Here is a 27057-nt window from a genome sequence, read left to right on the forward strand (position 1 = left end):
TGTGACCACCTGCTGGTGACTGATGTGAATAGAACTGCTGCAATGGTTGACTCTTTATGGCGTAATAGTCATCAAACATTCATTGTATTTCTGTGGGCTGCCATGCAACATGTCCACAGTGTCCACATGGAAGCATACTGGTGTTATGTCCTCTATGCTCTAAATGTCTATTCTTTTGTAGGACTTTATGTATGTGAAGGATTTGGTCATACCTTGGTTGGTCAGGTGCTGGGTTGTCATTTGGCAGCTGCAGCATAAGTCCAAGTACGTCAGGTCCACACTTCATGATGTGTTCAACTGGTAACAGAGATTAATGCTAAAGATTAGTATACCTTTTCAACGTTCTCTATTACTCCGTTATTTATGGTGCTGATATGGATGCTGTCTCATGTGTATTCAGTTCAGCATTTCTGGCTGCCTTAAACACTGTATCTCTTCTCTTACTACTTGGTGTATGAGAGAGACTGGTCTTGGTGGTCTTCCACAACTGCAATAGGGAGCACATTTAGGAGTTGGTCATATCTCTTTCACCTGACACTATCCCCCTTCCTCATTATTGTGCTGTTGTGATATCCTTTGCCAGAAGATTGTGGTATATCTTCTGTGACTCTTTTCAGCAAATGTGAGATTTTGTTGGCCTATGTCATATTCAGACTCAGTGTTGCAAAAGGCAAAAATATTCTGTGCAAAAGACGTTTTGAGTGTTGCAAAATGTTTTCTTTAGTTTAGGCTGTTTTCAAACTACAACTGGACTGTGCTGTCTAAGCAAAAGTACATTTGCCAGAAACATCATATTTCCCATCTGTAGTATTTTGTGACTTGGTCAGATCATTTCAGGCATTTTATTGGGTCCCGACAAGCACCTTTGTAAAACACTGCTACATGCCTGATGCCTAGCTGACTTACTGCTGTTTAGGAATGCACTGGTTTCCTAAGTATAGGGATCTTAGGAACGATATACTGTTTGTATTCCAGTTCCTGTCCATGTAGCTGATGTCTTTTAAATTGTGTAATTGCCGCCATGGTTATCAAGATGTTCTGAAGTACCTGGCATTTTCATGCTGTAACCATAATAAAGTCTAAATCTGTAAGCAACATCATCAGTGAAGTACAAGGCATAGCATTGAAAGCACATTTATTACAAATGACAGTGTACAGACAGAACTGAACTGGACTTCTCAATGGAGAGCACTTCTATTTATACAGACACTGAATACTCCAGAATATGCAAATATTACAACCATAAGAAACATCAAGAATTTTCTAGAAATGATAAATACTAAAAAATTGCTGGTGGTCAAGTTCAAACTGGCGACCCACAAATGCCAGGCAGTGACACTAGCCATTGCATGCACACCACGCTGCATGCTGTACAGCTAGCAGAAATACAACAATGACATTAAATGTAATGATGAAACAGCATAGCTGATGCTTTAGATTAAAAAAAAATGTAACGTTGGTTTTTAATAAAGAAAAAGTTAAGTTTTCAGTATTCAGTATTACAGCAGAATAGATTTGAACATTAAATATATAATTCACAATAATTTTTATTGTAAAGCTTTTACAATTTAATTCATATCTTTTAGAAATATCATCAAGTACCAAAGAAATACCGTCAAGTACTAATGACAGTCATGTTTATTCCAAATTTGGCCATCTTCTGAAATGGGTGTTTAGGTAACGTGTCATGTATCTTAATTTTGTAAATATTATAGGGCAGTGTCCAAGCCAATATGCGAAGTTCATTAAAAAGTTTTTAGCATATTATTTTGTGAGAGTCTGCAGGCTTTGTGAGTTGTGTGTCTGTATGCCGAGATTCAGTTTGCCTCTCTCGTATCGTAAGGGTGTATAGCCTCTGTGTTTATGAACCCATTTGTTACTTTAGATGTAAATCAATGTTTTGTAGATTAAAGATTCACACATTTAAAATCTGGAGTTTGATAAAGAGGTACACCATTGTTCCTTAGGTTTAACTTTTCTCAGTATTCTGATTTTTGAATTTTCAGAATTTCACTGACATGTCCCCATAGCAGTATGCTGTAGGAAATGTGTGATTGAAATAGGTGAAAATATGCCATCTTCAGATACTCACCATTGAGTGCTTCTGTGAGTCTCAACATAACATAACATATTTTTGCAGATATGGCTAATATGTTCCATACAGTTTAATTTTGTATTTTCCTAATTTATTTTCCACAGCTGTTGCTAAACCCAGAATTAGTTCCTATGTTTTATGAGAATTACATAGGAGTTCATTGGAAGAAAACCATTTCATTGTTAGATCTAATTTGCAGTTTGTCATGTGATGGCATGTATTGAGCAGTGTTGCGTCATCTATATAACACACCAATGAATCTTTTCCTAGGTGGTAAGATAGATCATTAATTGCAATGATGAATAGAAAGGTACCTAGGACTGAGCCCTGTTTCACTCCAGTCCAGACTTTCTTCAAAGAGAGACATCTGTTTTTAACTGATACAAACGGCCTCCTGGTGCTTAGTTATGAGTTAATTATAGCTAAAGATGGGTTGCCATAATATGCTAGTTTTGCTGATAGAGTGTTAAACAGTATACAGTCGAAGGCTTTGCTGAGATCATTACAACTGATATTATATCCTTAGTTTCAAATACAGTTAACACCTGTGGTAGAAGTAGTGGTATTTTTGCCACATTGGAATCCAAACTGTCTTTTGGAGAGGAATCATGCTTTCTGAAATAGTTGTTTAGCTGGTTGTACATAAGATTCTCAAAAACTTTGGAGGAAATTGGGACAATAGGAATTGGTTGGTAGTTTCCTGTAGAGAGATTTCTTAACCTTTCAGGGGATCACTGTTGTGCCTGCTTCTCTTATTGAAATGTAATCTGCTTTGGGCTTTCCTTTTGTATGAAGATTATTATGTAAGCATGTATTTAGCATCAGACCTAGACATAGTTCTCATTTTTTTCAGGTACGCATTAACCCATCGTGATCATTGTCATTGATATCATGGATTAGACCTGTTGGCCTACTTGCCTCAAAACTGTTCATGCCATCTTTTTAAAGATGTGTCAGTTATTTCTTTTCTCTGTGGTGTTGTATTGCAAACGAAGCTTAGTTATTCTGTTGTCATTGTTGAACATGATTTTCTATTGTCGTATGTTGAATATAACCCAACAGTTTATTCTGTGTTTCTTTATGAGTTCCGTAATTGACTCCACATTTAATTCCTGTCAAATAACAACACTCTTATTATGATTTAGGAGCAAGTAACCCTCCACATAGTGCAGATTCAGTCTGTCCCATTTGGTCAGAGGTTGGAGTTCATCTTTCACATGCGTGGAATAATAATGGAAGAGCTATAACACTGTGTAGTTTGAGTCAGGTTTCCTGCTGAGTGTTACACTTTAATGTTCATCGTGCCACAGAAACACCTAAATCATTGAAGCTTTATTTCAACATCTTCTGATTCTGTTACCGCAGATATTTAAATTCAGTTATGTGTACAGTTATTACAATTTTTACTCTTATTGGTTCTAATCCTTGATAATGCCACCACTTTAGTTTTACTTCTGGAAGTTGTCATACCATATGTAGCAGCATTCTTGCTCAGTGTATGCACCACTGTCTATATTTCATTTCAGTGTTACTGTTCTGGCATGGTAATTAGCAAATGGTAAAGTTGTATAATTTACATTGTTAATAATGAAAGTGTCATTTATGGTTTAAGTCAATTTTTTATGACCACATTAAGGTTAATATTAAAAAAGTGTAGGTGAAAATTGACACACCCTTGTCTGGCTCCTTGATTAATGTTTTCTGGGACTGATTCACATTTCAGAGGATGAATCTTTATCTTATTATTCACATACAGGGATTGAACAGTGAAGATTAAGTGCGCTGGAATTCTTAAATTTTCTAATGCTTCTCATAATAAGTTTTGTTTCACCCTATCAAATGTCTTCTCAGAGTCTGTGAACATGTAGTAAATGGGTGCCTTAAATGCTCTTCTTCTTTTGGTTATTTGTGTAACAGTTAAAATTTATTCTGAATGTGACCTTTCCATTCTGAAACCATATTAGGCATCTGAAATTTATCTGCCAGTAGCATGAAGTAATGTTTTATTAATTAATTTGGCACATATTTTATAATATGGCTTTAAAGACTTATTCCTCTATAATTTGTACACAATGACTTGTCACCTTTCTTACATAGTGGATATATTAGGACTTCATGTAATTCTTCTCGACATATCCCTTCTGCCAATGAATATTCATTAAGTTTAGGAGCCTTTGTACCTGGCCTTGTTACGCATAGTTGATTAGTTCCATATAGGTATTATCAGTGGCCAGTGATTTCTTACTTTTTTTTATCTTTAATATTTTTTTGAGATGGGATTCATTGTGTTTTCTCCTTATTACCTCGTAACTGACATTAGCATTAAAAAATAAAATACCGACGTATTTATTCAATTCATATGTTAACATACAGTATGACATATCAGTCAAATCATCTCTTTATTAATCACATAAGATGCATTATACAGTAAAAGATTGTGGCATAGGTGACTTGTCAATTCTGTTTATAGACTAATAAAATGTTTTAATACATACATTGTTATGTCTTCATACAGGTAACATTTTACGCAGTTATCATTCAAAAAATAAACTATGGTTACAATACGTATGTTGTTCCTTCTTTAGATACATGCTACAAGAACTGTTCAATAAAGAATGATCATAATTTTTTATGGTCATAATTTTTCACTATAAAAATCAATATTATTATATTCTGTTAGCTTAATGTGCAACAAACACACTGTAGTAGTTTCATTGTTGGGACTGGTTCATGCCTGTGAGAGGTAGGCAAGGTCAGACATGTTGAGTATTGCCTACTGCTGCAATGGAGGTAACATGTGAAGAACAACATGCGGCTTTGAAATTCCACTTTCGTCTCAACAAATCTTCAGGTAAGACCTATACAATGTTACAGGAGGCCTATGGAGAGTCTGTTCTTTCTGATGGCACAGCTCAAAGGTGGTTTAAAATGTTTAAAGAGGAGAGACAATCAATTTCAAAGGAAGGTGGACTCAGTGCTCCAGTAGTTGCTCTTACAGAAGAACACATTAACACTGTTGCTGTCATTGTGAGAGAAGATCGACGAATTACCTCAAGATCACTTTCTGAAATACTAAATATTTCATTGGGTGCCACCCAAATGTTGGTGACAGAAAATATACACATGACACGTGTTTGTGCGCGATGGGTTCCAAGGCTGTTGATTCCTGAACAAAAGGACATTCATTTGCAGGTCTGCACGCAGTTAAAGTTGATGTTAGAGGAAAATCTGGAGTTTCTTTCAAATGTAATCATTGCTGAAGAAACTTTGCTTCATCATTTTGATCCTGGGAGCAAAAGAACAAAGCTCAGTGTGAAAATCTCCTTCGTCACCAACCCCCCCAAAAAGCAAAAGTGGTCGATTCTGCTGGGAAAGTTATGGTCATCTCATTCTTTGATATTCATGGAATGGTTTACCAGCATGTTGTACCTGCACACACATCAGAAACTAGACAATACTACAGGGATGTCCTGTAAACACTGCAAGTCCACATCAGGCACAATAGATCACATTTCCATGAAATAGGCTGGATGCTGCATGATGATAATGCACAGCTGCATATTGCCAATGTTGTTGCTGAATATCTTGCAAAAATAGTCCAGATTTAGCCCGATGCTACTTTTTTCTATTCCCTAACATGAAGAAATGCCTTCGTGGGAGCCGTTATCAATCATCAGAAGCAGGGATGAAGGCTGCAGAGGCAATTTTGAAGGACCTCTCAAAAAATTGTTTCCAGCATGTATTTGAAGACTGACAGAAACGCTGTGGTAAGTGTACCGCCTACATGAGAGACTACTTAAAAATGGACCATCAAAATTATGGAGATGAGTAAAGGTATGTTGCCAAAAAAAATTATGATCCTTCTTTTTTGAACAGCACTCATATTTTACTTGATTATCATTCAAGAAATCTCCTAAATTATAGCAGCATTTACTTTTTATAAGATTCATGTACTGGAGTGCTCATCCTCAACTCTCATGAACAACTCCCTGTCTTTGTTAAAAGGATTGTTTACACTCAGTATGTTCTATGTACATGTGTGCTCATCCTGAGGTCTCCTGGACAGCTGCCAATCCTTATTAAATTGACGTAAAAGATTCAACAGCAATGCTTATTTTGATGTAACTCACGAACATTTGAGCAGTTGCATACTCTGTGATTAATTATAAATGACTAATGGCCCATGAAAAAATGTCACCACTTGCTGTTTGGTACAATCAGGCATTAGCTCTGCATGATATGCTGCTGCATCATACCTCTGGGGAGACTCTGAAGATCAGAAAATGACCTGTACCTAATTCAGGACCTTTGACAACAGCTACCCTACCTAATTCATTTATAAAGTTGGCACCAAGGGATTGTATCCTTAAAACCTCATTATTGTAAGCAGTTACTACAGAAGGAGGGTACATAGATGAGGATGAAAAGTTATTGTCAATATAATAAGTATAATAAAATCATTGATTTGAAAAAGCAAATCAAAGGGAAGTGAATATATAAAGGATATGTGGAAAAAATGGGAAGGGGAGAGAATGAAAATGAAAAATACACACACACACACACACATTGAGGTATAGTTAAATAAAATAATGAGATAAATATAACTATAGATACAGAAATAGCAAATCAGGTATTGATATGACTGAATGTACACAAAAGGAAGATAGAAAGGAAAACTGTGGACGAGAAACATTCTAGATGTACAAAACTCTGTTTATGAAGCCACAAAAGAATGTTCAAATCTAGTGGAGCTTTCATAGCAGAAATGATAATTCTGAATATGGAGATAGCCAAATCCATTGTAGTTGTCGGGACATCACACTATAAAAATCTTCTCCGGCTTATAGTTGAGTCGGATGGTTATACATCCATGAGCTTTCAGCCAAGTACTCCTTATCTGTTGTCAAATGGTAACAGGCTTTCACATGGTCGCTGGTGTTATCTTTCTACAGCTGTTAAACTGGCTGTTATCAACCCGTATCCCCAATGCTGTCTTTAACCTTGCAATGGGTGTTTTCCATGCTGTATTTGTCTGCAAACCACCATCTTTAGTGAGGGTGTTATAGATTTTTTATTACACTATCCGAGATAGACACTTCTCATTTTCAGTCTAGTGATGTTCTGTTGCACACATGGTCTGTCTGATGTATCTGCATTCCCATGGTATTCTGTAAATTTCAGGAATTCTGAGGCCTACATTATCTTTCATATGCCTCATATGTTGACATATTTTAACTGAGGGGGCTGAAGACAGGCTTGATGTGATGTCACTTTAGGAGCCATCTCATCTTTTCTGTGACTGAACCACAAAAAGGCGAGTTCATTAGTCTCCTCCTCAGTGGTGCTCTGCTTACAGAAACTTCTTAAAATTTTATGGCCTGCCAAAGACACACAACATGAAAGCATTCTTACAGTCAGTAATTAACGGTAGTGGATTGCCAATGTGTAGCCTGGCAGAACATCATGCCTGTCTATTCACTACATGTGCAGGCCACTGTCCACACCACAAATCGACAATTTTAGCACCTGAATTAAGTTTCTGCATCTCAGAGAAAGTGATGCTATCATCAGATATGATGTGGTCCCATTATTGTTGTGTATTCCCATCAGAGACTTAAAACAGCAAAGTGGAACAATCCAACTTGTGCTTGCACCACACCAGACATCTGTATATATATTTTTTGTGAATTTGAACTCTTTTTTTGAATAGCACATACATGACAATGACATGAAGAGAATAGATTGCTACTTGCCACATAGATGAGGCACATAATTGCAGACAGGCACAATGAAAAAGAATGCAAGAAATATTCAGCCATCAGTGTAAGTCCTTCATCAGACAAAGAAAACTTACACACAGTCACACAAGAATTATTTAATCACAAATGACACCACAATCATTTCTGAGCACTAAGGCTTAACGATGACTGCATCTGAGGTGAGCAGCAGTCCAGCTGAAATGGGTAGTGTGTGTATGTAAGAGCTGTGAGGTGGGGGGACAGTTAAGTAGGGATGGGAGTGGCGGAAGATGCTGCTACTGTATTTGGGGCTGTGTAGAGACATGGTGGGAACAATGAGGCCTGTTAGGTAAAGTGTCAGGAGGCCAGAGAGGGGAAGGGGGGGGGGGGGGGGGAATTGCAGGAAAGGTGAGAGAAGAGACGAGAGAAGAAGACAAGGGTAAAGGACTGCGGAGTTGTGTTCGTGGGGTAGAATGGTTGTGTATTATTGGACTGGGAACAGAGAAGGGGATAGGCAGATGGAGGACAGGGATTAGTAAAGAATTAGGCGAGGGGGTTACATGAACAAATGATATGTTGCAGGGAGAGTTCGCACTTGCACATTTAAAAAAGCTAGCGTTGGTGAGAAGAATCTAGGTGACTCAAGATTAGGTTAGATATACATTTTATTCCAAAAGATCCATAGTGAGGAGACCCTCCAGCTTGTCAGAGAAAAAGAATAAACAATAAATATTTACACACAAAAACAGAAAAACAGATAAGCTACTGTATCTTCCACAGATCCCAAGTGAAATGGTTCTTATAGATGTAGATTTAGTCAAAAAAAATCTTAATTATTCTATTATTTAAAAGTTGATAAACTTTTCACAAAACATAATGTTCAATAAATCAAGGTGCACATGTTAATTCTTAGGCTTGAATGTTTCTTGTGTATGGTGTTCTGCATCCTCAATAAATCGTATGAAACGCGTACTGTTGTCATAATAGTCCATCGCAATTGATGTTTTATGTATTTTTTTATTTATTGCTATTGGTTTCAAGCATAGTCCATTTTCAAGCAGTACACTAGAAGTTCATAAACACTTTTCCTCGAATATGATGAACTTTGTTTTGTTATATTTGTGCACAAATGTAACCAAACAAAGTACATGATATTTGTGAGTAACCTTGCATCATGAAATAGAAAAATCATTTTACAATTATCACATTAATGTGCTGAATTTGTGCAGAATTCATTTTGTCCATAATACTTATATTATTTGTCATTATTAGTAACATATACACATCTGTCAGTTCTGCTAAGAAATTCATCAGTGGAGTAGAATGAGTTGGCTACCAGTAAATCCTTGAGGCTCTAATTAAACTAAATGTTAGTGGTAGTTAAACATTTTATGAATGCTGGCAAGTTATTGAAAATATGTTTTTATGAATAAAGGACGTCTTTGTGGGCCAGAGTATGTGACTTTAAATCTTTGTGAAGGTTAGTCGTTTTTCTAGTATTGATTCCATGACCTGAGCTGTTCGTTTGAAAAAGAGATATATTATTTATGTCAAATTTCAGGCTTTGAAGCAGTCATTAAAGCAACTCACATTCTCATCATGTGACAGTTACATAAAATAAAATGATGGAACTGCTCTGGGGTGGAATGTAACAATATAATGAAAAGGATAGTTCCTACTCACCATATACTGGAGATGCTAAGACTTTCAAAGTCCAGCTCCAGCTCCCAGAGACCAGAGACAGTGGTCGTGTGCATGTGAGCTGTGTGTGTGTGTGTGTGTGTGTGTGTGTGTGTGTGTGTGTGTGTGTGTGTGTGTCAAACACCTTGTTGGCAAATTGCTAACTTTTCCGACCGTCTTTTTGTTGTGCCTTTCTGCGACTCAGTATCTCCACTGTATGGTGAGTAGAAACTATCCTTTTCATTGTATTGTTACAAAAAATTACTAATTTGTGATTCAGGATTTATCTCATGGATGACTGAGCAGTTTCTCAATTACTAATGATTATCTTACAGTTAATTTACATGGAAGCAGTTTAGTTTATGTGGAGGTGAAATTTTTAATGAGTAAATCATTTTTTGTTTCTAAATTGATATGGTCCATTTAAAGGTCCTCATTCTCCTCTTTTCAACAAACATTTTACTTCTCTCTATAACTTCCTATTTAGAAAGTTATTCATATTCAAATATTATTTGCTCCAGAATTTTGAATCATAAACAGTGCTTATGTCTAATATTCAGTGCCCAAGTTTTGTAGCCCAGATTTTTCTGATTCCAAAAGTACCCATTTTTACTAGAACCACTTGTTAGTTTAATAATTATTCAATTTGGAAAAATTTGGTGCATAGAAAATTTTGGCGTGCTTTAGAAATCCCCACAGAAGTAGAAACACTACATTTAGTTTTGCCTTTTTTCTGCTTATATAGCTCATAGTTAAACAGACTTGCTATTTTCTCTGTGGTAATTTTTTGCTCTCCATGTCTGCTGCCTTTTGTGCTAATATTAAAAATGTATAGCCAAATTTTGAATTTTAATCTTATGCGCATTTGTAAGTAGGCATACAGGATAAGGATTGAGTCAGTTACCGGACTGTGGTAAAATGTTAAACTTCTCTTTGTAACTATCAGTCAGTCTGCCATTAGCTACCCAAATGTAAATTTTGTGGTATAAGACTGTGAGCCAATGATGGTCGCTATCAGTTAAAATGAGCTTTATGTAAGTCAGTCAAATCATCTACATCAGGCACTCAGCCAAACCATTTACATGTTGCTGCCAGCCTGTTGGTTTGTAATCAGTCATCAAAATGTTATCTATTGTGTGATTAGCCCAGACATTTACATTTCGTTTCTCACTGGTGTGGCTCTCTGTATTAAGCTGTTACTAGTCAGCTGCATCATTTAGCGCTTATGACTGGAATTGCCTACCTGGTTTATATACTCAAACTATTGCTTATAGCAAAGCTGATCATCAAATAGTGACACTGATTACAAGTAAATAAGAATAAACTGAATGTTCATTACTGTGAAGTAGAGTACATTGTTTTAAATAAAATAGAAAGAAACTTCCACATGGGAAAAATATATTAAAAACAAAGATTCCAAGACTTACCAAGCGGGAAAGCGCCGGCAGACAGGCACATGAACAAAACACACAAACACACACACAGAATTACAAGCTTTCGCAACTGGCAGTTGCTTCGTCAGGAAAGAGGGAAGGAGAGGGAAAAATGAAAGGATGTGGGTTTTAAGGGAGAGGGTAAGGAGTCATTCCAATCCCGGGAGCGGAAAGACTTCCCTTAGGGGAAAAAAAGGACAGGTGTACACTCGCACACACACACCCACACACATATCCATCCGCACATACACAGGTGTCTGTGTATGTGCGGATGGATATGTGTGTGGGTGTGTGTGTGCGAGTGTACACCTGTCCTTTTTTTCCCCTAAGGGAAGTCTTTCCGCTCCCGGGATTGGAATGACTCCTTACCCTCTCCCTTAAAACCCACATCCTTTCATTTTTCCCTCTCCTTCCCTCTTTCCTGACGAAGCAGCTGCCAGTTGCGAAAGCTCGTAATTCAGAGTACATTGTTTGATATATGTCCACAAGCAATTTTAGTAATAGGGAGACCTCCAGCTACGAACTAGAGCAACTCTGAGGAGATTACCTTGGACACAAGGTTCCCCCAGAGTTGAGTAGCTTTTATGATTATGTAGACAACACATTCATTGTATGGCTACATGGGTGTGAAAACTGGGAGGTTTCTTGGTACAACTCAATAATGTCCATGATCATATCAAACTTGTAATGGAGGTTGAAAACAGATGGCGCTTTGCTCTTCCTAAGCTTCCTATCTCCTGAAAACCCAATGTATGTTTCAGCCACGATGTGTACAGAAAACCCATTCATATGGACCAACATGTGCAAACATTCAGACATCACCACCCAGTCCTAAAGTGCACCATTCAGTGGCAGTGTGTCAAGTGGAGACCATCTCTGATGTTGAAAACTTGCCACATGAACTGACCCTGAATGCACCGAGGAGAGTAAAAAGCTTATGCTTTTGTCATTCTGTGGTTTAGTTACAGGGAAGATTAGCTGGCTTCTGAAGAGACATACCCATGACCCTGTGAAAGATAATATAGGCTGTCGAACACACAGCATTTTTTACAAAATACCATTTGAGAATGGTTGGTTGGCTGTAAAGGCAGCAGAGACAGTGGCACCTGGATGCTGCAAGGGTGATGCTGGCTCTCCTAGCTGATGCAAACAGCTTTGATGGCCACAGAATAAAGCCAGTGACCATGTTTATGGGATCGTGTGGTACCTATATGTGCAGCCTCAAAAGAGCTGTCCAAGATGTATTCATTAATCCCATTGGGTAGGCGCTCTTAACAACAACAGCAGCAGCAGGAGCTGTCGAAGATTACAATGCCATTGTCAGTGCAGGAGCTCAGTCAAGCTGTTTTCAACCATTGGCATAGATCTGTCTGTAATAAAAAACAGAATGAGTGCTGCTTTCATTGCTATCCCTTTTACTACCTTAGATGCTTGCCCTTTAAAAGTGCACTGTGTTGTATCTGACTTAAGTGTTGGATGAAGTCTCACCAGCTGTGGAATAACTGCCAACACTGACAGCAGGAAGAGAACCATGTTATTTGATCCTATGACTCTTGAAGTTGATAAGACTGCAGTTTGTGGACTCAGATATGGTTGGAGTATATGTGATGCTGTTGTAGCCTGTCAAGCAATTATTGGTTTACAAGAATTGGTATATTACTTCTAGTTGACAGCTTCATATAGACTGTTTTCTGCTGCAGAAATACTGCACGTGGAAAAGTCTTTTGTTGTTTACAAAATCCTCACTGGCTTTCATTTGTATTTTGTTCTGTGTTATGCTTTATAAACTAGTCATGTTTTTTGTCACAACACACAGCATGCACATCACCTAACTGTTTGATGAAGTGCTGTTGTTCTGCCCAGAAGGTTCTCATCTAGCTCAATACCAGAATATGCAGATGTTTTACCTGTCTTGTTCCAGTGTCTAGTAGACGGATTTTGATTTGCCTCAATATTTATATCGAGGACTTGGAAAAATAGGGGATCGTACTACATTTTTAGAGACAGGCGTAGAAGAGAAGGAAGATTCCTTCAATCACAACAGTGCTAATTCATTATTAGGTAGGACAATGAGCATAATATGGAAATTTTGGAATCAGTTGAAAGAGATTGTTCCAACACTGCCCCTTAGGGCACGGGTGTCTGTGAGTGTCCTTTTGCTTGCCTGCAAGCAGATGTGGGTTATATTTTTAGGTTACCCCACCACATGTTCTGTGCATTTGTGTTCCATTTGGCCAACCTCATGCACACGTTTTTGGCCAGGATAGTATACTATGACCCGACTGACTGACAGCCAGCATGTCAGCTGTTTGCCCACACCTATCCAATGGATGGGCACTCGACCTAAAGCAGCCTGAGTTACGTGGTGTTAACTTGGTATAAGATCTTCCTTAAGATCTTATTTCCTTAAGATCATCAAAACAACCTTTATCACATAACTTTCCAACTGTCAGTTTATTCTAGCTACAATGAAGAAGTAGTACTTAGTGTCATCTCACAGCCTAATTCCCTGTAGCACAAGTCTCGGAATATCATTCAAAGTACTCTCAACTTACCTCAGTGGCCTGCCAAGACCATCACTGCTGTTGTTGCCTATCAATGGAAGACAGCTCTCGCAAACTGTTCTGGTGGCACAACCTTCATGCTGGCTATGCTGCATGAAGGAACAATTTTAATTGTGACTGCAACTGAATGGCATGGAATTACAAGAGGAACAGCTGAACACCTTACCTGACTGACATATCAGACTTTCATTCTATTGCGAAATAAGAGGCTGATCCTTCTTACGTATACGCAGGATGTGATATTTGTTTCTCTGTTCACTATACCAATATTTCTTCTCAAAGGTTCCACAAAGTTACTGAACATATGTGACAGTCTTGAAAAATACCTTTTGTCATGTCTTTTTTCCCCATGGACTCTAAACAGTAGGTACAAGACCTGTGGAAAGTCCTCACAGTATGCCTGTCAGTATTTGTTGTTTATCAGTTCAGAATGATCCTGTCTTATCTGCCATGTGGGCAATATCTGAAATTCAGCTTACTCAAGGCTACATAAATTTCCCTTTCATTTAGCTTATATGTAGCTTCCTTCATGATGAGATTCTTCAGCTTACAAGTGTTAATAAAATTTATATATTTATATTCTGTGGCAGTAATTTTAATGGCCGCGCAGTTTGAGGCACCACGTCACGGTTTGCATGGCTCCTCTCACTGGAGGTTAGAGTCCTCCCTAAAGCATGGATGTGTGTGCTGTTCGTAGTATAAGTTAGTTTAAGTAGTGTGTAAGTATAGGGACCGATGACCTCAGCAGTTTGGTCCCTTAGGAATTCACACATTTCAGTAATTTTAACATATTACATGACATACAGGTCACATTATGAGATTTGTAAGCAATTTGTCTCTAAAAGTCTTCAAACTTTTGAACTGTAAATTGTAGGTTCTTAGCAGAGATTAGATTAGATTGGTTTCTCATTCCATAGATCCGTGCTGAGGAGATCCTTGAGGATGTGGAACATGTCTTTTTTTTTTTTCTTTTTTTTTTTAAGATGAAATAACAATACTAATAGTATGAATATATATATATATAATACATCATTTGTTTCTGTTAAAAAATTCATCAATGGAGTAGAAGGAATTGGCCACTAGTAAGTCTTTCAGGCTCCTTTTAAACTGATCTTTATTTGTAACTAATTTTTTTTTATGTTTGCTGGAAAATTAAAGATGTGTTTTCCTGAGTAGTTTACCCCTTTTTAAACTAAAGTAAGTACTTTTAAGTCCTTGTGCAGATCATTTTTGTTCCTGGTATTGTATGTATGAACTGAGCTGTTTGTTGGAAAAAGAGATATACTATTTAGGACAAATTTCATTAAAGAGTAAATATACTGAGAGGCAGTAGTTAGTATACCCAGTTCTTTGAAGAGGTTTCTACAGGATGTCCATGAATTTACTCCACAAATAATATGTATTACACGCTTTTGGACTCTGAAAACTTTTGTTAGACTTGATGAGTTACCCCAAAATATTATACCATATGACATTATGGAATAAAAGTAGGCAAAGTATGAAAGCTTTTTCATTTTTATGTCGCCTATGTCAGCTAACACTCGATTTGCAAATACAGATTTGTTAAGGCATTTCTGCACTTCTGTGGTGTGCTCCTCCAAACTGAATTTATTATCTAGATGTAATCCCAGGAATTTCAGACTTTTAACCTCTTCTATCTGCTCTTCTTCATACTTTATGCTGGGTGGAAACCCCTTACAGGTTCTGAATTGCATATAGTGAGTTTTTCAAAGTTTAATGTCAGTGAGTTAGCTTTAAACCATTTATTGATATCCATGAAAATGTCATTAGCAGATCTTTCTAGAACTACACTCGATATACTATTTATTGCAATATTTGTGTCATCTGCAAACAAAACGAACTCTGCTTCTGGCAGTGTAACTGATGAGAGATCATTAATGTACACAAGGAAAAGTAATGGTCCTAAGGTGGATCCTTGTGGGACACCACATGTAATTTCTTCCCATTCTGATGATGACTGATGACTTAATTCACTAGTCACTTGCACTGACACCCTTTGTTTCCTGTTAGCGAGGTATGACTTGAACCATTTTGCAGCACTGCCCGTGACACCATGGAATTCTAATTTATTTAAAAGGATGTTGTAGTTCACACAATCAAATGCCTCTGACAAATCACAGAAAATACCTGCTACTTATAATTTGTTATTTAATGAATTAAGTGCATTTACATTGTAGGTGTAAATAGCCTTCTCGATATCAGAACCCTTCAGAAATCCAAACTGTGTTCTTGATAATATATTATTTGTGGTCAGATGGTTGAGAAGCTGCCTGTACATTACATTTTCTAAAATTTTTGAGAACGCTGGCAAAACTGAAATCAATCTGTAGTTTGATGGTATCTCTTTATCCCCTTTCTTGAATAGAGGCTTAACATCTGCATATTATAGCCAGTCAGGAAATGTCCAAGTTATAATTGACTGGTTACACAAGTAACTTAGAATTGTACTAAACTCACAAGAAGATGCCTTAATTTAGTTTGTTGATATTTCATCATAACCACAAGAATGCTTTGTTTTTAAAGATTCTTATTATGGAAGTTATTTCTCTTGGTGAAGTGAGTGACATATTCATGTACCTGAAGCTATTTGTAAAGGCTATTTTCAGATATTCAAGGGCATTATTTACTCATCCTGACAATGTCATTGTATCAGTAATGGATGTAAAATGCTTGTTAAATAGATTTGCCCCACTATGCCCATTGGTTATTAATGTGTCATCTACCCTTAATGCTATTTGCTTCTGTTCCTTTCTGGTTCTACCGGTCTCCTCTTTCACTATATCCCATATTCTTTTTGTTTTGCTCCCTGCTATCTTCTTCTCCTAGTGCATTTGTTTAGATGCCTGGATTACATTTTTTAAATATTTTACAGTATTCCTTGTATTTAGCTAAATTATCAGCATTGGAGCTATTCTTGTTCAACAGATACATTTTCCTTTTTGACTTACAGGAAATTTTTATTCCTTGTGTAATCCATGGTTTTATTATGGACATCTGTTTAATTTGAGTAACTTTTACAGGTTGCAAACATGGTACTGACATTGTTCATGAATGTGTTATATTTTTCATTCATGTCATGAGCACTGTAAACATCTTTCCAGTTCATATCTTTGAGTAGTTTTCTAAAACACTCAATTTTTGGTTTATTGACTACTCTGCTGAACTCAGATTTAGCAGTCTTGATAATCTGCTTAGAATTTACATCTAAAACAAGGAGCTGCATGTCATGATCTGATAGTCCATTTATTACAGGTTTTATGATATGATTTTGTTCCTTTGATTTGTCTATAAAAATGTTATCAGTGGCTGTCCTCGAGGATTTAGTGATCCTGGTTGGAAAGTTTACAGTGTGTTAGATTAAAAGACAACATTACTAACTGCAGTAAATGTTTACTGGAAGACTGAATTAGAAAATCTGTATTAATGTCACCAGCAATCAAAATTTCTTTGTTTCTTACTGTTAAATAACCCAAAAGAGCTTCTAGATGATTTATGAATAGATTATAATTTCCTGCAGGTGCTTGGTATTACTTGGTATACTATTATATAGGATCTGTTATGGAACTACTTCTGTTGCACATGCTTCTTGATGCTGCTCTAAACACAATTTATTAATGTCAATGTTCTTGAATTTATGGCAGTTTTTAATAAATGTGGCAACTCGTCCTCCATCCATATCTACTCTGCAGAAGTAGGAAGCTAGCTTAAATCCTGAAATGTCTAACATATCTATACCAGTGGTCACTTGATGTTCAGAGAGGCAGATTATGTCAATTTGGTTAGATGAATTCATTTCATCAATACAAATGAGTAGTTCATCAATTTTATTTCTGAGTCCCGGAATGTTCTGGTGTAATAAAGATAACTGATACTGCATATTAATAGGATTATAACTGCTTTGGTGAAGATGAACTGGCAGTTTCTGATTACTTTCTGTTAAACAGTGTTTAAATGGGGGCTGTATGCTAAAATCTGACTCTTGTTCATCTGTTATCTCAAACTTAGTGTGTCTGCCAATCTCTCTCAACTCGTTTTCTTTCCCCCTTCCCTATCCTAAAAAAGGCATCCCTCTGACACCTGTGACCACTGATATTTTACCACTTGTGACAGTGTCCCCCCTTAAGTTTTCTGCAATCAACCCAGACAGTTTTCCCTATCCTTTCCTATTGAGGTGAAGGCCATGCCTAGTGTAGTCCCACCTATCAATAGCATCCACATGAATCAAACCAATATGGGACCCTGTATCTGTGCTAAGCAGCCACAGAAACTGTAGCTTGGAAAACCTTTGTTATGGTGGCTATAGTGGCTGTAAACGGTGTGGGTTCTACATAAAATAAAAAAAATAAAATTAAAAAAATGGAATGACCACAATCACTATGAATTAAGGAAGGCAGGCACGCACAGAAAACATGCAAAGGAACCACTTGCTGCTGATGGTAGTCTTGGTGAGAGCAGGAAAGTTGTTTGATATCACTATTCGTGACCAATACTATTGTGGTGATTAAAGATGTCTATTGGCACCATACCACAATATAAAAAACAATAATATACAGGGGATGAAGTGGTACAAATGAAGGTACAATGCTGAGAGATGTCTTTGCTAACAAACAGCATTATCACAAGTCAGTTATGTAGTGAGTAATAATTGCTAAAGACTTAGTCAGTTTTCGTCAATAAGTGATGAGCATCATTGTTGAACCATTTGTTCTACATGCTAAAAAAGGGAATACTAGACCATAAACCTTACAATATAGGCTGTCATTAATGAAAATGTTCTGATTAGTTGCCATGGTTTCACATTCAGGTGGAGTCATACTATTTAATGAGCTTCAGAACAATAGTTTGGAAATAGGGAGGCCAGGGAAAGTCATTTGCATCTGCATGTTGGTTTGTATAGTATTTGATAATTGCTTTTAGTAAGAAAAAGGGCTCATCATTATAAACATGGGACACTCTTCTTCTGGTAATCTAGCTTTAGGCCTCAATAAAGCTAGCAATAGCTTATGATGTGTCACCTGAAAAAACTTTGCGCTGTAAAGATATAAATGAAAATTCCGAGCTGCTGCTGTTCTTACATTTACAATAATTTTGTTACATTGCTAGTAGTATATTTGCTACATAAGCTTTCATACATACTGAACCATGTTTGTTTCTGGGTGAAAGAATGAACCCATACGCCATGCCCAGTGTGCTCACATTGGAGTATCTATTAAGTCTCGGTGCCGATTGTAGTACGGTCTTGAGTTGCTGGAAACCAGGTCGCATTCAGGGTGCAGAAACATTTTGCATTCTTTTTTTAGCTGATTCAACAAGTAAGCAACTTCTCTAATATTAGGCTCTGATAGACATAATAAGGACTTTGCCCAGAAATGATTGTTTTTAGAGGCGGATGACTTTAAGAACTTATCTTTTTCCTCTGCGTGCTTCTGAATCAGAACTAAATTATTGTAACTTAAAAATAGATTTATTGTACATTAGGTTAGAATAAATAGGATTTTTATAGATTAAAGTTCAATCAACCTGCTTTCAGTGCACCAAGTAAAATGAAAAGGTTTTTCAAGTGTTCATGGACCATAGCTTTTATTGTAATAATATTATCAAAGTATTTTGTTTAGAATAGCGTGGCCAGAATTAGTTGCTCTAAAAATCTTTTGAAAATTTCCAGGGCACTGAGTATACTAAAATGTAAATTCTTATATTTACATAATCCAAAAGGAATATTGGCTATCACTAATTTATATGTGCTAATAGTAGATATTTATTTCATAAATTTGTTTGTGAAAAGCATTCATCCTCTGAGATGTTAGTAAAATGCATGAAGGAGAAGGAAAGCCTGAAATAGTCTCAATCTGCAGAGTAGTGCAAATGCTTTACACCAATTTGATCAAAACCTAGGCAATATACCTGCTTACAGTATGTTGCTACAGACCTCCCAGTAGTGATACACAAACACAATGTAAATGCATAATAATAAGTTATAAACAGTGGACAAACAGCAGCTATTTAATATAGCTGATAAAGTAGCACCTTTGTTTTTAATTTGCTGTGTTACATTTAGCTGGTGTAAGTATGCTTAGCAATAAGCTGTGTAGTGATGGTTTACTGTCTATACTGTGTATGAATGAAGTTTTATGAATTTCTTGTCTCTTGTTAATGTATATCTTCACTTACTCCACATCCCTGAAGTTTCTCCTTCTTGAGGGTATCTAAAGAACACAATAAATTAAGAAATCAGTGAATTGAAGAAGTTATCACTTTTATTTTGTTTCAGATAATGAAGTATATTTTATTGGAAGCTATCAGTTGAGTGGTAGTTCTGGGAATGAGTGAATGCAATCTGTGCACTCTTCTTTAATTCTTAGACACCTAATTCTCATTCAGCAGAGACCAGAAGATCTCCCAATCTTTCCACTCAAATAACACTATTGCACTAGAGCAGTCACTGTGCCATTTTTTGGTCTTCCTAATTGAAATTCAAAATATTTCAAGAGTTACTATCTTGATTTAGAAATAAACAATTAAAAAGGTTTTGCACCATTCTAATGATCTTCAGTTTAAAGACTCAGGGTTCTCAGTACTGATTTGACCACCAGAGTTTGCCGTGTACAGCATTCATGCATACTAAAGGTGAAAGAAAATGTACATTCTCAGTGCAATTCAGGAGACCACACTGTGTATCTAATTGTGAACAGGGACAATGTGGCTTGTGTATATTGTTCAGTTTGCCAGCACTCTTGAAAGAGCCACTGATGTTTATATCAGCCGTGCATTACTAGTACATCGTGTATGACGAAGCCAATAACATTGTAAAATGATCTATGGTGAATAAAATTCTTGATTTTTGATTGTCACTTTCCAGCATGTAGGGTTGTCCAAACAGGAAGTAGCCCACTGAACTGAAATACACCATAGTGATGTTATTAGAAAATTCTATGGCTTTTATGAGAATGAAGCATCTGCCTTGCAGTAGTCATCCACACAACACCAGCTTGTGATTGTTACAGATTATGACTTGTAGGTATGACTAGGGGAATGCAACAAAACTGTATGCTACATTTTTGGTTGCAACTGGAAGGTGTCTGTTGACCTAGAGATACATAGCCATCTCCACACGATCAGTTTGGCCTGTAGGCATCCAGTACAAACAGTGCAAACCTCCCAACACAGTGGTGACAAAGAAGGTGCAAAAGGAAACACATAGAATGGAACGTGTATCGTCGTCATAGGATTCTCTTCACTGATGTGTGCGTGATTTGTCTAATGCCTGATGATCATCATAGCAGAGTGTGGACAGGGTATCAGTGCACATCTCAGGCATGCAGTCTCATGGGCTAAGCAAGGAGTCTTGCATTATGCCGGTATGGTGTATGGATATGGAATGTGTCTCATCACTGTCAAGGGTAATTTGAGGACTATGCAGAATCAGGACAGGATTCTGTAATCTACTGTCCAAGCTTACAGTCAACATATTGTTGACAGGTTTGTCTTTCAATATGCTGGGCCTTGGTGCTACCAGTTGAAACTTGGAGCATGTTGTCTCAGGAACCCACTGGAAGGCCTCAGATTAACCACAATGGAAGAGTAGACCAGACTTGAACAGTGACATCTCTGCTATCACAAGAAGTTTCCAAGCATGTTACAGTGCGTGTGGTGGAGCAACATGGAAATGAATGTTAGTCATCTGCAGGTTTTGATTTCCCAGATGTGCAAAGACACATACTTTTGAACAGACTATTTTGTTTTACTTTATGATAGGCCTAAAGTTTAAATAAAATAGAAAGAAACTTCCACATGGGAAAAATATATTAAAAACAAAGATTCCAAGACTTATCAAGCAGGAAAGCGCTGGGAGATAGGCACAATAAATAAAACACACACACAGAATTTCTAGCTTTCGCAACCGACGGTTGCTTCTTCAGGAAAGTTGGAAGGAGAGGGAAAGACAAAAGGATGTGGGTTTTAAGGGAGAGGGTAAGGAGTCATTCCAATCCCGGGAGTGGAAAGACTTCCCTTAGGGGGAAAAAAGGACAGGTGGTATATATATTAAAAACAAAGATCCCAAGACTTACCAAGTGGGAAAGTGCCGGTAGACAGGCACAATAAAATAACACACGAACACGCACACAAAATTTCTAGCTTTCACAACCAACGGTTGCTTCTTCAGGAAAGAGGGAAGGAGAGGGAAATATGAAAGGGAGTGGGTTTTAAGGGAGAGGGTAAGGAGTCATTCCAATCCCGGGAGCGGAAAGACTTACCTTAGGGGGAAAAAGGGATAGGTATATACTCACACACACACACACACACACACACACACACACACACATACACACACACACATATCCATCCATACATATACAGACACAAGCAGACATATTTAAAGGCAAAGAGTTAACGATAACGAGAAGAGAGGATATATTGAAGGGCAAGTTCCCATCTCCGGAGTTCAGATAGGTTGGTGTTGGTGGGAAGTATCCAGATAACCCGGACAGTGTGACACTGTGCCAAGATGTGCTGGCCGTGCACCAAGGCATGTTTAGTCACAGGGTGATCCTCATTACCAACAAACACTGTCTGCCTGTGTCCATTCATGTGAATGGACAGTTTGTTGCTGGTCATTCCCACATAGAAAGTGTCACAGTGTAGGCAGGTCAGTTGGTAAATCACGTGGGTGCTTTCACACGTGGCTCTGCCCTTGATCGTGTACACCTTCCGGGCTACAGGACTGGAGTAGGTGGTGGTGGGAGGGTGCATAGGACAGGTTTTACACCGGGGGAAGTTACAAGGGTGGAGCCAGAGGGTAGGGAAGGTGGTTTGGGGATTTCATAGGGATGAACCAAGAGGTTACGAAGGTTAGGTGGACGGCGGAAAGACACTCTTGGTGGAGTGGGGAGGATTTCATGAAGGATGGATCTCATTTCGGAGCAGGATTTTAGGAAGTTGTATCCCTGCTGGAGAGCCACATTCAGAGTCTGATCCACTCCCGGGAAGTATCCTGTCACAAGTGGGGCACTTTTGGGGTTCTTCTGTGAGAGGTTCTGAGTTTGAGGGGATGAGGAAGTGGCTCTGGTTATTTGTTTCTGTACCAAGTTGGGAGGGTATTTGCGGGATGCGAAAGCTGTTTTCAGGTTGTTGGTGTAATGGTTCAGGGATTCAGGATTGGAGCAGATTCGTTTGCCACGAAGGCCTAGGCTGTAGGGAAGGGACCATTTGATATGGAATGGGTGGCAGCTGTCATATGGCGGTACTGTTGCTTGTTGGTGGGTTTGATGTGGACGGATGTGTGAAGCTGGCTATTGGACAGATGGAGGTCAACGTCAAGGAAAGTGGCATGGTATTTGGAGTAGGACCAGGTGAATCTGATAGAACCAAAGGAGTTGAGGTTGGAGAGGAAATTCTGGAGTTGTTCTTCACTGTGAGTCCAGATCATGAAGATGTCATCAATAAATCTGTACCAAACTTTGGGTTGGCAGGCTTGGGTAACCAAGAAGGCTTCCTCTAAGCGACCCATAAATAGGTTGGCATACGAGGGGGCCATCCTGGTACCCATGGCCGTTCCCTTTAATTGTTGGTATGTCTGGCCTTCAAAAGTGAAGAAGTTGTGGGTCAGGATGAAGCTGGCTAAGGTGATGAGGAAAGAGGTATTAGGTAGGGTGGCAGGTGATCGGCGTGAAAGGAAGTGCTTCATTGCAGTGAGGCCCTGGACGTGCGGGATATTTGTGTATAGGGAAGTGGCATCAATGGTTACAAGGATAGTTTTCGGGGGTAACAGACTGGGTAAGGATTCCAGGCGTTCGAGAAGTGGTTGGTGTCTTTGATGAAGGCTGGGAGACTGCATGTAATGGGTTGAAGGTGTTGATCTACGTAAGCAGAGATACATTCTGTGGGGGCTTGGTAACCAGCTACAATGGGGCGGCCGCGATGTTTGGGTTTGTGAATTTTAGGATCACCCTGTGGCTAAACATGCCTTGGTGCACGGCCAGCACATCTTGGCACAGTGTTACCGTCCGGGTTATCTGGATACTTCCCACCAACACCAACCTATCCAAACTCCGGAGATGGGAACTTGCCCTTTAATATATCCTCTCTTCTCGTTATCCACGAGGCCTCAATCTCCGCTAATTTCAAGTTGCCGCCACTCATACCTCACCTGTCATTCAACATCATCTTTGCCTCTGCCCTTCTGCCTCGATTGACATCTCTGCCCAAATTCTTTGCCTTTAAATATGTCTGCTTGTGTCTGTATATGTGTGTGTGCGCGAGTATATACCTATCCTTTTCTCCCTCTAAGGTAAGTCTTTCCGCTCCCGGGATTGGAATGACTCCTTACCCTCTCCCTTAAAACCCACATCCTTTCGTCTTTCCATCTCCTTCCTTCTTTCCTGAAGAAGCAACCGTTGGTTGCGAAAGCTAGAAATTCTGTGTGTGTGTTTGTGTGTTTTATTTATTGTGCCTATCTACCGGCGCTTTCCCGCTTGGTAAGTCTTGGAATCTTTGTTTTTAATATATTTTTCCCATGTGGAAGTTTCTTTCTATTTTATATATATAGGTGAGGTATGAGTGGCGGCAACTTGAAATTAGTGGAGATTGAGGCCTGGTGAATAACGAGAAGAGAGGATATATTGAAGGGCAATATATATATATATATATATATATATATATATATATATATATATATATATATATATATATAGTCCCGGGTGCGGAAAGACTTGCCTTGTGGGGGGGGGACAGGTGTGCACTCGCACACACATGCGTGTCCGTCCGCACATGCACAGACACAAGCAGACATGTCTGCTTGTGTCTGTGTATGTGCGGATGGGTGTGTGTGTGTGCGAGTGTGCACCTGTCCTTTTTTCCCCATAAGGTGGGTCACTCCGCTCCCGGGATTGGAATGACTCCTTACCCTCTCCCTTAAAACCCACATTCTTTCGTCTTTCCCTCTCCTTCCCTCTCTCCTGACGAAGCAACTGTTGGTTGCGAAAGCTAGAAATTCTGTGTGTGTGTGTGTTTGTGTGTTTTATTCATTGTGCCTATCTACCGGCACTTTCCCGCTTGGTAAGTCTTAACTTATGCGTGCAGTTCCTGCTTATCTTGAATCTACACTCCCACAGATTTGCAGACATACAGGCAGTGCAAAATTATTTTCGATCAGATTATATATCACTATATACATACATTGCTTTATAAAGCAATTTCTATTAGGCCTCATTTTTACAAACCTTCCTCCAAATTATTCATTTTCCTGTGGGACTTCTTTGTGTTATGTTATGTTCCTCCTCGCATTTCACTTCACTTCGCCTCCCCTCCCTTCTATCAAGTCAGAGAGCATGTATGCGGATTGTGTCCATAGAGTAACAATAAAGGCAACTTACATAAAAACTGCAAGTAGAACTAACGATATATCTTGTATATAGTGATTGAGGCTGTGAGATTCTTTTTATGTTGCAGGTATGGTTTCACACTTGACAAACTAATATGCTTGGGTTATATTAGACACCCTGGATTAACCAACAGTGATTCAAGACCCATTGTCACAAATGACTTCATAATTACCCGAAATGCGAAGTATGAAGTTGATATTGCAGGCCAAAGAGTAACTGCTAAGCCACACATGCATGTTCCATTTTTTACTACAGTGAAAAGGAAGACAAGTGACAATCATTATCGGCCAACTCTCATCAAGGAAAAGTCTGTGCAATAATCAGACACTTAAACTGAATGTTTGGAGTCTGCAAAGCTCTTATTTGACAAACTTCTGATCTATAGTCCTGCCTGTGAGATCTGATTAATTCCTATTTGCAGAAGTATACAAAGCTAAGTCCATATTGTCTGATCCTTCCTAATCCAAATAAGGAAAAAAAATTATCTTCAGGAGGCGAAAACCCTAATGCTTCCTGCAGAAACACTGAAACTAGGAACAGTGACCCAAGCTTTCAGAACACAATGTCGATTATTAACAGAGAACAAAGGTATTGGTTGTCAGCAGTACTAGGATTTTTGTCTCCTGAAAGTAAGTTATGGCTAACCATTTTTTTTCTTATAATCATAAGGTGTGTTAATTAAATTTTCCATTAGATTAAAAACAAATATGTATTTTTCATGACTTCGTATGCCAAAACAGAAACAGATAACTTATAGTAATCATCAAATAAAATACATGAGATTTTTCATATGTGCTTATACATTAAAAGAACCAACAGGTAACTCGTGTCAAAATTTATTTGCCATGTGTTCTTGCTGCAGTTGTGTAACTATTTAAATACTAACATTCTGTTCATCCCAAACACCAAGCAAACTGTCTTAACAGCATTATTACTTTCAATCTTCAACATAAATACTGACAGAAATAATATGATGAATCAATTTCTTTTAGCAGCAACTGCTGACACTTTAACCATTTATGTAATTTGTCTGGTAGCCTGATCCATTGAGACAGGCAGTGTCAAGTTGGGACATGTTGTGCCTTGTCAGTTAACGGCCAGACATGCTACAGTGAGGCTGTGTTTACCACATCTGTAGTGCATAATGTATTTTGAACAACTTGTGAAAATTAAGGTCTGTTTAAATTTGCAAAAAAGTGCGAAAGAAATTCGTAAAATGTTTAAATTGTTGTATGGTGATAATGCTGTATCTCTGAAGATAGTTTACAAATGGTTTGAGCGATTTAAAAGTGGAACTGAGTCAGTGGAAAACAAGCAAGATTTGGGACATGCATTAACCTCAAAAACAGAAGGAAATGTGCAAAAAGTGGCAAACAATTATTCAAGAGCTTACTGAAGAACTTAGCATCTTGTTTGGGTCTAGCAAAGCATTTTAACTGATAATTTGCAAATGAGATGAGTGAATGCAAAATTTGTTCCAACATTTTAAGTGATGAACACAAAGAAAATCCTGTGTCACTTTGCATTGAGTTGAAGGATTGTGTTCATTCAGATCCGGACTTTATATCCAAAATTGTAACTGTAGATGAAACTTGGGTCTACGGACATGGCCCTGGGATGAAAACTCAAGAGTTCCCAATCGAAAACCAGTGAATCTCCTCACCTGAAAAAGACACTTCAGTCAAAATCAAATATCAATGTCATGCTCATTGTTGGTCCCCCTCCCCTATTTAAGAGTGTACAGTGTACTATGATCAGGGTTCTTTCCAAGGGTAAACAACTGTAAATGCCAAATTTTATAAAAGCATACCACAACATTTGCGAAACAATGTACAATGAAAGATACTTGAAAAATGGGCCAACGGTTTCCTTCTTCATCATGCCAATGTGCTACAACTCACTTCTGAATCATTAGTTTCTCCTGAAAAAAGCATATGTCCACATCCACATTACTTACCAGATTGATTTAGTGCCATGCAGCTTTTGGCTCTTCCCAAAAATTAAAAATGTGCTTAACGGAAAATGTTTAGCACCATTTCTGACATTGAAAGAGCCATGACAGATCATTGGAATGCTCTTTCGAAAGAAGCCTTCCAGAAATGCTTCTGGTCATGGGTTCAATGTTGGGAAAAGGCAATGTGGTGG

General features: G+C 38.1%; 1 protein-coding gene across 5 annotated transcripts in view; it reads left to right on the forward strand.

Moving 5' to 3' along the window:
- LOC126272648 (pyruvate dehydrogenase phosphatase regulatory subunit, mitochondrial-like) overlaps positions 1-25701 on the forward strand; it is a 181014-nt gene extending 155313 nt beyond the window's left edge. For 4 of the 5 annotated variants that reach the window (XM_049975641.1, XM_049975644.1, XM_049975642.1 and 1 more), the window contains exon 15: positions 24980-25701. In XM_049975641.1, coding sequence (XP_049831598.1) covers positions 24980-25232 — 253 coding nt within the window. In that variant the 3' untranslated portion in view covers positions 25233-25701. The remainder of the gene's footprint in view (positions 1-24979) is intronic. The other variant, XR_007549249.1, reaches the window with a different exon arrangement.
- Positions 25702-27057: the final 1356 nt, after the last annotated feature.

This window comes from Schistocerca gregaria, chromosome 5 (assembly GCF_023897955.1).
Source record: "Schistocerca gregaria isolate iqSchGreg1 chromosome 5, iqSchGreg1.2, whole genome shotgun sequence".
Classification (NCBI taxonomy): domain Eukaryota; kingdom Metazoa; phylum Arthropoda; class Insecta; order Orthoptera; family Acrididae; genus Schistocerca; species Schistocerca gregaria.